The sequence below is a fragment of the Trachymyrmex septentrionalis genome, unplaced genomic scaffold (genome assembly GCF_001594115.1).
Source record: "Trachymyrmex septentrionalis isolate Tsep2-gDNA-1 unplaced genomic scaffold, Tsep1.0 scaffold19, whole genome shotgun sequence".
In the NCBI taxonomy this organism is placed as follows: domain Eukaryota; kingdom Metazoa; phylum Arthropoda; class Insecta; order Hymenoptera; family Formicidae; genus Trachymyrmex; species Trachymyrmex septentrionalis.
Genome location: NW_017305071.1, coordinates 4203395 through 4216325, shown reverse-complemented (window position 1 = coordinate 4216325; position 12931 = coordinate 4203395). Strand labels below are relative to the sequence as shown.

The following is a 12931-nucleotide window of genomic DNA, read 5'->3' as shown; positions in this document are numbered from 1 at the left end:
TTTGTTTTTTTTCGTTTTTTTTTTTTTTTTTTTTTTTTTTTTTTTTTTTTTTTTTTTGAAAAATTTGTAGGTCCAGGTCGCGCAGCCCCCGTAGGAAATCCCTTGGTCGTTACCCGAGGTAAGATTTTCCTGCTCCTCTTAGTTTCCCATCTCCTTTTTACACATAAATCTATCTCGCTTCTTCTTCTTTGTTCCATTTTGCGGTCTACCGCAATTTTCAGGTGCTAAGACAAATGAAAATCTCAAAGCGTGACGCGAGACGATCACCGGCAACATACTTGGCAGACATACATTAGTTATTCTTAATCTTTTGTAGATCCTGGTCGAGAAGTCCGCAGAGAGCATCGATAAGCCGTTACTCCAGGTAATAAATTCTCTCTTTTTTATTCATTCGACAAACTTTTTTGCATTTTGCTTCGCAAAAGTTTTCAGAAACTGATTTTCAGAATCCTGGCAAAACGGGGTAATGATCAGTAGGTATACACTATTGCTTGCAGTGTAGTATACATATTGCACGCATTATTTGTCACGAGATAGTAGTCATACTCACTAGAGGCATTTAAGACGGAGAACGGTGATGGAATCGAATTAATCGACAAAATTAACGAAAGAAAATAGAAATTTGCATTTAACTTAATAAAATTTTCACTTAGAAATCGATTTCGCTATTTACTTTGTCACCGTTCTCTGTGTAAGCGGTCGAAATTTATAATTGGAAAACTAAGGACGTCTTAGAGAATAGTCGATCACGTTTCGGAGAATCATGGATGCTCAAGCGACAGTAAAAAAAAAAAAGAAAAAATAGTACTTGATCGGCAATCGAATTGAAAGTGAGAGAACAAAACTAAACAAACTGTGCGATGGTAGACGAAAATGAGAAGGAATTAAATAAAAATAATGTGATAACAAATAGAAATAGGCTCAGTGAATTTCAGAAATGCGTGGTAGCAACGGAAACGACAAAACTTCACTTCGGCATTTCGCATGTGAACTTCCGTATCGTGCCATTGTCGATTTTACTTTTTACTTCAAAATGGGAGATCTTCTCGGTGTCTAAAATCGCAAATCATAAAGGAAGTAAAATTGAATATATAACTTTATAAAGTTTGCACATTTTTAATAACTTTTATATAGATAGAAGATTACTAGAATTGTAAAGATAGATTTATTTTTAGTATTAATGGCAATAGCGAATAATAATTCCTTATTGGCAAAAAGTATAATATAAATTCCAGATTAATGATTGAATTAATTTGACTAAATTCTTTAATCTTACGTTAACGTAAGATTAGAGATCAAGAAATTTATTACTCTTATTCTGTTGAGAATGGTTAATATCTTAATTTCTCAGGTATAAATATATTTTTGTTGCTTGTTGAGACTTGAAGGAAGTTGAGACGAACACTGCTTTCATCACTTCTCATCGCACACGCACCGTGGCATGGATGAAGCACGCAGATGATTCAAACGTACGGAAGTAAATCTGTGATCTGAACCTACAGTGTTTATCAATTCATTTTGATGAATATATATATATATGCTTGATGCGTCGCGACGAGAACGTGGTGCGTACGGAAGCGGTATATACATCCATCACATATCTAGATATTCGAGTCGATCAGCACGGAGCACAGAGAGGTCCTCCCTTCTTTTTTTTCTTTTTTTTTCTCGTACGTACTCGAGTGGGCAGTCTAGGATAAACGAGAATGCGAGAATCGATCGATGAAAACGGCGAGAAGCGAGCGCGCGTGCAATTATAAATTTAGTTCTCGATTCGGAAATTCTCTTTTTTTTCTCCCGAAATGACGAAAGTTCGCGAAAGAAAAAAAAAAGAAATTGAAACGTAAAAAATACGCGATAGTGGCAAGGAGTATGATAACGTTGATGATTATATTGCTAAAACTGACGTTTGCAGATTCTACCAGCGTCAGCTCCTAGCTCTGCTCGTCTCCCCGCCACTACTACTACCACTACTTCTACTACTACTACTACTACTGCTACTACTACTTCTACAGCCGCCGTGAAAAAAGCGTATTATTACGCGAACAAAAAAAAAAGCAAATCGTCAGTCTCGCAATCGTCAATCGAACAAAAAATATGCCTGCCTGCCCACTAACTTCCCAACCAAGTCACCATCAGTCACCACCAAGTCACCGAGTATATAGGAAGCCGTCCGTACGTCTGTCACGTCACGTCACGTCGCCCGTCGATGTTGTGCGTTGTGGTGTTGCGACGTGCACACAGCACACAACGGCGCAACAACCGAAAACAACAGTTTCCGTGTGCCGTCACCGCTGCCGGAGTATCGCCAATGCCCGAGACTGCCACCTTCAGAAAAAAAAGAAAAAAGAAAACATTGCTTTTTTTCCGTTGCTGTCCCCCTTCCCCCGCCCGCCATCGTGCACCGCAAAAAACCGTCTTGAACCGAAAAAAAAAAAAACATTGTCCATCGCTCCACTGCGGGACTCTCCCCTTCGATCACCACTACTACTATTACTACTACTACTCTTCCACCAACCACCACCACCACCACCATCACCAACCACCAACCGACCAATCAACCGGGTGTTGTGATCCACCTTCTTCGACTCTTCGTATCAGCTTTAGGGGGACGGCAGCACACATCGAATCAATCGCCAAAAACAAAATTTGCCACCGTAAGAAAAAAATGTCATCCACAACTGGCCACCACTACCAGTTTGTGACCACCACCAATCGCGATGCAAATTATTAAAAAAAAATAATAAAAGAAATCGTCATACAGTAACTCTGTCCATCGGCGCGTCTCTCCATTTGACTACGATCGACTGTCTTCCCGACTGTTCGTCGTTTCGAGACCGACGTTTCTATTCTGCCACTACTACTAGTATTACTGCTACTGCTACTTCTACCACTACTGCTACTGCCACTACTCGTCGACATCACTTAGGAACGTGTGTTATCCGCAACAACAACTGAACGCGTGAGAGTTGCCGCCGATCTTCTCGACCTTCGACTCCTCGAACGAAATGATCACGCAAAATAAGCGAAATGATCACCTACTACACACCATCCCACCACCACCCACCAACCAACCACCTGTACATGTTCACATTGGTATTTCACCGATTTTCAAAGATTTTTTATCTCTATCTCTATTTTTCATTTTATATATATATATCTCTCTCTTTTTTACTTTGTTACAATTCTTATTTCAAATTTGTGATCGTTTCGGTGAGGAGTTCTGTCTGATTCTATGAACGATTAATGCGGGACTGTATAAATAAGAATCTCGAAGACAATTAATTGAGAGAATAAAATTGTTTTTAATCGAATTTTTATAAACGAACAGTGGATGTTTAATTGAATCAGAGAACTCCCAGCCAATACACATAATATAAATAAAATCGATATACATCGAGATATAACATTTATTGATAAAATTTAATGATTTTACTACTAAAATTAATCCTCTACTTTTTTTGTTTTCGCATTTGATTGGTGAGACATCATTTTGTATTAATTCATTATTAATCGTGTCTAACTATATAATTTTTATATATCATCTTTAGGTAAAATAGGAACTAAATAATTCTCCTAATTCTCTTACAGTTGCCTTGCGATGATTTTTCGTATCTGTGTTCCATCGCACCGCTTCACTCTATTTTGAACAGAATTTGACGTCATAATTTTACAAGTATTTTCTTATAATGATAAATAGGTGATTATTGAAAAGTAAAGACCAAATTGACAAATATTTAAAAATTAGTAAATGATTACTGTAAGAACATTAAATTAACAATCTACATTTATTTTTTAGTAATTTTAAATTTAAGAATAAAAAATTAAGATATAAATTTAACACATCTATTAATAAATGAATGATCCTCTAAAAGAGTAATAGTTATGATCAAAAATTATTTTAAAGTATAATAACTAAATTAACAAATATTATTTTAGAAATTAATTGTATTAAATAATCGTTTGTTTATTATTGTAATAATATTTAATATTATTTTTGACAAATAACATTAATTGATAATTTAAGATAAACGGTGTCAATAATTACAATATTATTTATTTGCAAAATTTGTAATGGAGTGGAACGTAATGCGTTCTAATAATTTCGTCTGCTATGTCAAAATGAAAATGATGTCAAACTACGTTTAATTTTTTAGATCGAGATCACGCAGCCCCCGCAGAAGATCATTGACCCGGAGCCGCAGCCGAGATCGCCGCTCACGTTCGGATTCCCGTGACAGACGGTATTAATATATTGCTAATTAAAAGAAAAAAAAAGAGAAAAATTTTTATTAAAAATTTAAAAAATATATCAAGACAACGAAGAGACTTCACGCTTGGTATGCTCCACATTTAGTATGATTAGACAGATTTAAAAAAAATCCTCTCCATTATAACACGACAAAAATTCCGTATTCGCGTGCCATAAGAATTCACCACGAAAGAGAGATCCTCTTTTGTGATAGCGACAAAAAAAGAGAAAAATGTGCTTACACCACGATACACTCTTTTATCTAAGCTTTGTATTCTTTATCTAATTCCAGTTAGATGCTAAAAGTTCAAGAGAGAAAGAGAAGTAGATAGAAAGAAAAAGAGAGAAAAAGCGGATCGACTTTAAGTGCTGGAGGGAAGACAGAAAGAAAAAAAATATAAAATGAGAAATTTTTGTATGTACATAATAAAAATGGATTGTTAATCACACATACATATTACACGCTCGCGTTTGAAATTATGTACAATTATAAAAATGCGACGAAAGTAGACCAACAAATATTTGATCAATTTCGTAAATCACATATTTAGTTTGTAAGCTACGATCTTCAAGTTTCACGACTATATGTACGCGTGTACACATAATATATTGCACAGTATATTGCACATTGTACGACTAGGTGAATAATTGTATGACTACCATGATTAATTAACTTTGTCAAGATATACTACTTAAAAATAATAAAATATTACAAAAAAATCCAATTAAAAAGCATTTGATGGATACATTGTGGAAGAAAATTTAATCTTTTTTTCTTTGCTACACGAATGTGAATAGTCATTTTTTGTCTGCTGAACATAAGTCTGTTAGTAAAAGTTTTATCACCAAAGATTTCTTCGTGTTGCTTGAAATTGCTTGAAATTGCTTGAAATTTCTAACAGAGTTGGTAAAGACTGTTTTTTTTTGTTTTTTTTTAAAGAATAAAACATATTTCTTTTTAAATATGTTTTTAATATTTTAAATATGCTTTAAACAATAAGAAAAATATTTAAAACATGTTAAAAACATATTAAAAACATTAATTAAATATGTTTTAAATTGTTTAAAACACGTTTAAAACATGTTTTTTACCAACTCTAAACTCCAACAATTTTTACACTTGATAAATATATTCGGACATAGAAAAGAGAGAAAACACAGATGCTGAATGCAAAAAGTGCAAGCAACGCAAAACCTCAACTTGATAGCCAATTTTTGCTAATGAATTCAGCATGTAAAAATACGTCGGAAATGATTATTTATTCTCGTGTTGCAAAATTGTGTGTTATTATCATTAACTAATAGTTATCAATGGTTATTGATTAGATATTTTCCACCACATATTTCCAACATAAAATAAATTGATATTGATTAGATAATACTTATATTTGAAGAAAGGACGGGAACAGAACAAAAATTGTTTTGTTTACTTTATACTTGACTTTTTTTTTTGTACTTGAATTCTTTGACAAGACAAAGAAGTTTGTGAATGATAATAAATAAATGTATGAAATTTTCAGTCAAATTGACTTTTTTCTGTATAATGCGAACATAACAAGAAATTTGCATGACTGTCTTCTTTCTTCACGTCAGTAATGCATAATAATAAAAAAAGCAAGTGAATATTACAAAAATTGAATACATAAATATAAATATACATTTGTGTATGTAAATGTATGCATACAAAAAAATTATTGTGATGCAAGTTCGATTTTTTTTTAAGGAAACATTTTAAAAGAAAATTGTTTTCTATTTTTAATCTTCGATAAGGTTTCGATATCTTTGTAAACATTCTGATGAAAGAATTAAGACAGTAATTTAAGATTAATCGAATTTGTTATATTTAACCGCGAAAGAATTGCGCCTTTTTATTTTGCAGTAGAAAGATTCTAAAGTTATAAATAAAGTATAAATTTATAAAGTATAAAGTTATAAAGTATAATATAAATTTTTTTATAGGTTTATTATGATGAAACTAGATATAAGCTGTATTGCCTAAAGCAAGAGAGCATAATCTGACCCCCTGCTGACAGATGTGATAATCTCTTATGGGCAATGCTAGAGTCTCGTCCAGCAACTTCAAAATCTCAAGATATGCTTTCAGTGCGTGCTCATTTCGGCCTTCTTCGAGATTCGTCGACGCGACTTTGAAAAGTGCGTCCGTATCCTGTAGAGCTTTCAAGCCCTTTAGGATGTTCATACTTTTGCCACACTTCGTACATCCGATCATGAACTCATTCGTGTCGCTTTTGATCATTAATACGTTACCACAGGACGGTCCAGTCTCACATTTAAATCTGGAAGAATAAAGTGGAGTAAATTAATGTGTTTTCAATAAGATAGAATAGATGATTTGAGTGTTTAATACTTTTTATATTACTCTTAAAAATTTTTTTCATATTTGTATATGTTAGCAATTTTTTATTTAATTATTAAATAATGAGAATAAGTAATAATAACAATTGATGCAAGTCAATATTTTTTATTATATAATTTTATTATAAATAATTACAATGTCAATTATATACTCTAAATTAATATTAATATTTTTGAAAATTAATAAATTATACCTGAGTATTGTTGGATCCAATTCATCTAGAAGCGGCCAATGTCCCGAGCACGCCTCGCAATTACAATCGAACCAATATTGCACCCTTAATTTTCTTTTTCGCTCACTCTCGGGCGTAGTTGTGAAGATAGGACCATAGTTTTCAGAAATCTCTTCACCTGCGTTGATTGTGCGAACAGCGCGAACAATCATTGTAGTACCGATGAAATACCTCGATTTACATTTTTTAGTTAAAAAATCTATTAGTTAATAGTATTTTAACAACAGTGAATAAAACGTTTATTATTATTTACCGAATTACGGCAGGATTGCACGAGTGATTTAGCATTGCAACCGTAGGATAAACACCACCGCCTATGAACACACTTTTGGTTTTAGTAAGTGTCTTCTGTCCTTTTAGCCTTACCAGTTCTGAAATCTAGAAAACAAATGATGCAGTGATTGCGACAAATACAATAATGCTCGTTTTCAAAGCAATAATAATGAAATACAATCGAGCGAATTTTAATGTTACATTATGTGTCGTCCTTACTTCATGCGAGTTGAATTGCAATAATTGTAAATTGTGTAATAGCAATCCTGCGATAAACAACTCCTCGTCTGACAATCTACTGTCTGCTGAATCGGCAGTTTTCACATTTTCCGGCAAGTAGTTGCTGGATCTTAACAATCTGAATAACCAGGTTGCCATGTAGGCTCTGTGAAAAATATCCTCTGGCAATCTTCTGTCTTCGTGAGTAACTATTAATATACATAAAACATAAAATATTGAAAAAAGAAAATAATCAATTATAAACTTGAATTTATTAATAAGAAAGAAGAGAATCAATTATCTTAAAAAAAAATTTAAAATAAAAGTTCTTGATAATTTTATTAATCGAAGGAAATAAAAATCTAGCGACAGTATCATGTAAAAAAAACCATGAGATTAAATATGCATATTTGTGTAATCAAAACGATTATTTATATTTTTTCAGTTACCTAAATTGTAGAAGGTATTTATGTAATCGTCTCCCCGATATGGATTTTCCGCGGAGATCTTTAACGCACTTCCGGGATCCCTAAATTGTTCCTTCAGCCTCATAACTTCTTCGAAAGGTCTCTGTGTGATCGCCCTTAGGGCCAGGAAACACGTGACCGAGGCTTTCGAGTACCATAGAGCCGGTAACAATTTGCACTCCTGCAAGTGTACTTGGGCATCCGCATCTCTGCAACGGCGGCTGCAGTACGCGACGCAACTATAAGTGCGACAAGCAGCCGGCGTTGGCACGAATATCCTTACGAAGCACAGGTGGCAATGTGTGAACCTTGAAAGTCGAATGTCGCATACATTTTAGTCACATGATTTCGCGCAACCGCGATTTGCGATAAACAGAGGGAAAAGAAAGAATAAAAAAAACAAGATGGACCAAAGATAGCGAAATAAAAAAAAAGATTACGTGATTTGTAATCGAGATAAACTATATTCTCGACAATAACTATGAAACCTTGAATTCATAAATATTTAATTCTGCAGGATCTGAATCGGAAATTATAGCAAAATCACCAGCAACAGTAGTGTGATAAATAAAAGTATTAATAACTCTCTCTAACGGCAATGTTGGACTTGAAATTAAGGCACAGTAAATTTTTTTTTGTAATTCTAGTAGATAAATTTAAATCTGTAAAAAATAAGTAAAATACAATTCAACTTTTATGACAGTATAAACTTGTTGAAGTTTTTTTTATGTAAGAATTTTTTCATATCATTTTTGTACAGTACAATATAAAAATTTGCATTGAAATTCGAAAACCCAGGACGAAGGATGAAAATTTTACATTGAAAAAAGGGATACCGTAACAAGTAGATTTCTAAAAATATAATCCAGCATAATGCTTAGATTTACCTGGTCTCTGCTAGCAAAAATGCACAATGCGGTCGTTCAACGATCACGATTTCGCCGGGTGTTATCTTTCTGGTCGCCACGGCGTGTCTACCTATGTCACCTCCGTCATCCTTAATTTCCACCGCTCTACTGCAGGCGGGATATACGAGATTCCTCTCCTTCTTGGGGATAAGTCTATCCTCCAAACACACGTTGGACTTTTGCTTGCTATAAACTCGCGAAAGATTCTTTGTAGCGGCTTCGTTGAGTCGTTTACCTTTATCCATCACCGCGAGCATCATTCTGATGTCCGCCTCGAACTTCTGCCTACGTTTCAAGGGTATTCTGGCATCATCCAAAGCCTGGAGAGCCCGCCTAAATGCCTCGATTGCCTCATCGTGCCTTTTCAAACCCAATAAACACCTAGCTCGTCGCTCTTCAAGTTTATATATAAGGTCCTTCGAGTAACCGAGTAGTGAGGCTTCTTCGATGTCTTCCAATGCATATTCATGACGCTCCAAATGGTACAACGTGGCCGAGCGATTCGCCAAAATGATACTTAATTCTAAACATTTAGATATTTTATATTTTTAGGATCGATAATTATGAGAACGACGTAATTATTAATCAAATAACGCCAAGATAACCACGATAAAGATTTTCAGATGAGTTATACTGAAATACACAAGTGAAACGACGACAATTTTTTTGATAGTAGGCACATTATATAATCCGGAATATTATTTTATTTTATTATTAAATTATTATATTATATAATATTGTATTAATTACAAATATTAATTGCAGGCGTATTAAATTACGTAAACATAATTATATAGGTACAAATTAAACATAATGAATGTTACACGTATCTACCTGTTGATGGTGCTAGAAGAGCTGCATTCGAATACGTTTCCAAGGCCTTCGTGAATTCACCGCGACCAAAAAATTTATTTCCGATGTCTTTCAATCGAATAGCATTGTCACGATCCTTGACCATAGGCTTCTCTATCTCCAGCGGTAATTCATGTGCTTCGGTATAACTCAAAACAAAAGCCACCCTCTCAGCATCCGATTCGAGGGCAGAAAATTTCTTGAAATCTTGCTGACGAATTGCTTTTCTTACCGCTAATAAATTCGAACGGAAAAATCCACTGATTTCCGGCTCATTTCCCGACATGATATATTTTAAGTATTTTTCTTTATTATTAATGCGTGACGACAATTAAAAATTAAATGCGTTGGACATAATGATACTAGAGCACTTGAATGATTTTAAATAATAATATAATTTATATTTATATATATATTTATTTTTTTATCAAATTAAGAAGAGAAGTATTAATTACAAATTTAATATCTATTTATTTACAGTTTATATATTAAATATGCAGATGTTTTACAAAAATTGATTAGAATTATTAGTTGAAACACACATCTAATATTCAAATAAATTAAATAAATAGTATTTTTTTAAATATTAATTAAAAAAATTCTCAGAATTATTTTGATAATTATTATTCAGTATTTATAATATATACTTTTTATATTTTTTATTAATATACACTTATATATTTTTCTTCGTCGAACCTTTATTAATTTTTCACGGTCAATTCTCGAATTAATTTCTCGCAAAGTCACGAATAGAGATAATGTGAAATTAATTAGAATCACTAATTGGAGAACGCACTTTGCAATCCCGAACGATGTCTCGAAGTTACTAGTTTCTGATGGCGTGTCTGACAAGCGAAAACTGGGCGCGGCTATTTCAGCATATGCTATTTTGAGACACTTTCGATTCAACGTGAATGCTTGTGCTGCGACAAAACAGTAATGTCTTCCTCATAACACACAACGTAATTTCACCGATGTCCAGATTAAAACTAGATCACTTGCTGTTACACTTCGCTCTTCTTCGATTTTCAAAGATATGCATCTTTTGAAACTTATATAAGTACTGTTATTATTTCGAGAAGTAAGGCGAGAAATTGTAGAAATTAATACGCAGATAGTACTGACAATAAAGAGTATATTTGTTAATGCTGTCATCCGTGTCGTTATGGATAAACTGTAAACTAATTAAACGCAGAGTACGTTACACGCTACGTCAGTTATCTTAAGTTAACAATATATATACAAAACTCAGATTAACGATGTACAAAAATAGCGGATATAGAATTCATTCGAGAGAAGAGTTGATTGATAAATGATCTCGAGTTATATCGGTGTCTCACAGGATGATATTACATTGATAGTAATTAATTAAAGAAATCTCTCTTTGCACGTTCTAGATAAATACTTTTAATTTACTATTTCTTAAAGTGGAAAAAGGAATCTTTGAGGAAAGACATCGATTTAATATAATTATTGTGAGATAACATCATATACATTTCTTACTCCGCAATAGTATTTAATAATAATATTACCGAGATTAATATTAAGGTAATATTCTGCAATTTTTTATACGTTGTGTACTTTATAATAATATCGTTATATTTCTGCTTCTTTAAAGCCTATTCTACAATGAACTTTTTATTTTCTGTTTCTTGCATTTTGCTATTTTTTACATCTTGTTTTTTTGCTTCTTATCCGGTGTTTTATTTTATATTGCCCGAAATAAAAGTTATCGAACTTCGGAAGAAACAGGAAACACGTAGCAATACAATTATCGAAAAAATAGTTATAAAGGGGGAAAAAGCAAGAGATAAAGAGCAAGAAACAGGAAACAAAGAGAACATTGTAGAATAGGCTTAAGTGGTCTTTTACGGTTTAATTCTGTTGAATGAAAAAAAGGCTCTAGACAAAAACAAAAATCTAGACAGCACCATCTGATATTGAATGTAAATGATATAAATAATACATCTCCAGATAAAATAGAATATTAGGAAAAGGTAAAATGTTGAATTAGATTTACATAGAATAATTTTGACCGAAATAATCTTCCTTCCTGAATTCGTCGAATCTAACAATTCGATCTCCTTTAATTCGCAGCGTTCAATTCCACTTAGAAATCTATCCTACAAATCGTATTTCTTCACGAACATGGTCTTGTTAAATGCAACGAAGGTCACGTAATCGTTTCGCGATCTTCATGCCGTTATCCTCACAATTCTACTTCTTTATTTACACTCGGGAAATCTTGGATCTTCGCAGGATATTATTGTTAGAGCTCATCTTGCGTGTCCTTAGGATTCAGAGGTCGCTTTTAAAAGTCATACGAACCCTCCTCGTCACCTCTGTTGGCTCTGAGGCCCATTCTGTACACGCCACCGGCCACAGCGGCGCCGATGAGTGGACCCACCCAATAGACCCACAGATCTTTGTACTTGTCGTCCACCACGGCCGGACCCAGACTCCTAGCTGGATTCATGCTGCTACCAGTGATGGGCACCGCTGCCATATGAGCCACCGCGATCGCCAGGCCAATCGCAAGTGGGGCCCAACCCTTCACATCGGTCCTCTTGGGATCCGTGACGGCGTGCACGACCAGCACCAGCAGGAACGTGATGATTATTTCCACTCCTACACCCTGAGCGTCAGTAACTTCATGATGCAACGCGGTGGCGCCTAGGCCATGGGCGACTTGCGCTTTAGGTAAAAGCAGCTGGACGAAAGAACAATTCGATTAGACGAATCGATGATATCGTGATAGGAAAAAAAAATGAATTCGATTTATGAACTATCAAGATACGTTCAACGGATCCAACAGTTGAATGAGGGATTGCGCATCAAAAGAATAGACAGAGAATAGAGGATAAGAATTTCAACCTATTAAAAACTGCAGTGTATTTCAGAGTGCATGTAGTTTCTAATAGATTGAAATTCTCTAATGTATAATCTCTCAACGTAGATTAACTTTAATCTCGGTTCGACTTACTCTTCGTCTTTTTCTAATTCTAAAGATTAATCTTTAATTTTAGAGATCTCTAATTCTAGAGATTAAAGTTAATCTACATTGGTGGAAACGGGTCTAAAAGTCTGATTAGGTGATCTAGAAGAGTACATCAATAACAGCAAGCGCCCACTCAATTGTTAAGTCTGCTGAACGCAGTCAATGTATAAATAAATAAGATTGTCCGCAATGTGCAGACTTTAAATCGTTTGCAATAATTCACAATCGAACTTTTCTTTAATAATGTCACTAATTAATCGTTGAATTAATGTAAAAGAATGACGAGGTATCATTCTCTATTTTCTCCCATTCATAATTTTAGATAGTTCTTCTTAAATTAGATTACAATAGCA

The 12931-nt window shown here is 33.8% G+C and overlaps 3 protein-coding genes and 1 pseudogene across 11 annotated transcripts in view; 2 read left to right on the top strand and 2 right to left on the bottom strand.

The window, feature by feature from the left end:
* Window positions 1-4599, top strand: part of LOC108746983 (RNA-binding protein 1) — a 10034-nt gene extending 5435 nt beyond the window's left edge. The window contains exons 4-7 of one of the 6 annotated variants that reach the window (XM_018484157.1): window positions 71-118; window positions 317-364; window positions 4158-4244; window positions 4545-4599. In XM_018484157.1, the coding sequence (XP_018339659.1) occupies window positions 71-118; window positions 317-364; window positions 4158-4244; window positions 4545-4548 (187 nt within the window). In that variant the 3' untranslated portion in view covers window positions 4549-4599. Of the gene's footprint in view, window positions 1-70; window positions 119-316; window positions 365-1915; window positions 2095-4157; window positions 4245-4544 lie in introns of those variants that run through there. The other 5 variants (XM_018484159.1, XM_018484156.1, XM_018484161.1 and 2 more) reach the window with 5 other exon arrangements.
* Window positions 2187-2812, top strand: LOC108746982 (annotated as a pseudogene).
* Window positions 4600-6110: 1511 nt separating the features above from the next.
* On the bottom strand, window positions 6111-9916 carry LOC108746767 (SET and MYND domain-containing protein 4-like). Of its 2 annotated transcripts, XM_018483716.1 has the most exons (8): window positions 9563-9916; window positions 8708-9251; window positions 7803-8128; window positions 7354-7562; window positions 7115-7239; window positions 6823-7032; window positions 6194-6549; window positions 6111-6149 (listed from the first exon to the last, which is right to left on the bottom strand). In XM_018483716.1, exons 1-7 carry the CDS (start codon window positions 9864-9866, stop codon window positions 6228-6230), a joined length of 2040 nt encoding a protein of 679 aa, XP_018339218.1. In that variant the 5' UTR covers window positions 9867-9916; the 3' UTR covers window positions 6111-6149; window positions 6194-6227. The 2 variants fall into 2 exon arrangements, with proteins under 2 accessions (XP_018339218.1, XP_018339219.1); XM_018483717.1 differs by having other exon boundaries at window positions 6119-6549.
* A 1321-nt stretch (window positions 9917-11237) lies between these two features.
* The window catches only part of LOC108747022 (aquaporin AQPAn.G-like), a 33413-nt gene continuing 31719 nt past the window's right edge, over window positions 11238-12931 (bottom strand). For all 3 annotated transcript variants that reach the window (XM_018484231.1, XM_018484232.1, XM_018484233.1), the window contains one exon: window positions 11238-12290. In XM_018484231.1, coding sequence (XP_018339733.1) covers window positions 11892-12290 — 399 coding nt within the window. In that variant the 3' untranslated portion in view covers window positions 11238-11891. The remainder of the gene's footprint in view (window positions 12291-12931) is intronic.

Coding starts and splice junctions, on each gene's coding strand:
- LOC108746767 (XM_018483716.1), bottom strand. CDS start 9,866: ATGTCGGGAAATGAGCCGGAAATCAGTGGATTTTTCCGTTCGAATTTA. Junction 7,033..7,114: donor TGCAATCCTGCCGTAATTCG/GTAAATAATAAT, acceptor ATGTAAATCGAG/GTATTTCATCGGTACTACAA. Junction 6,550..6,822: donor TTGGATCCAACAATACTCAG/GTATAATTTATT, acceptor TTATTCTTCCAG/ATTTAAATGTGAGACTGGAC.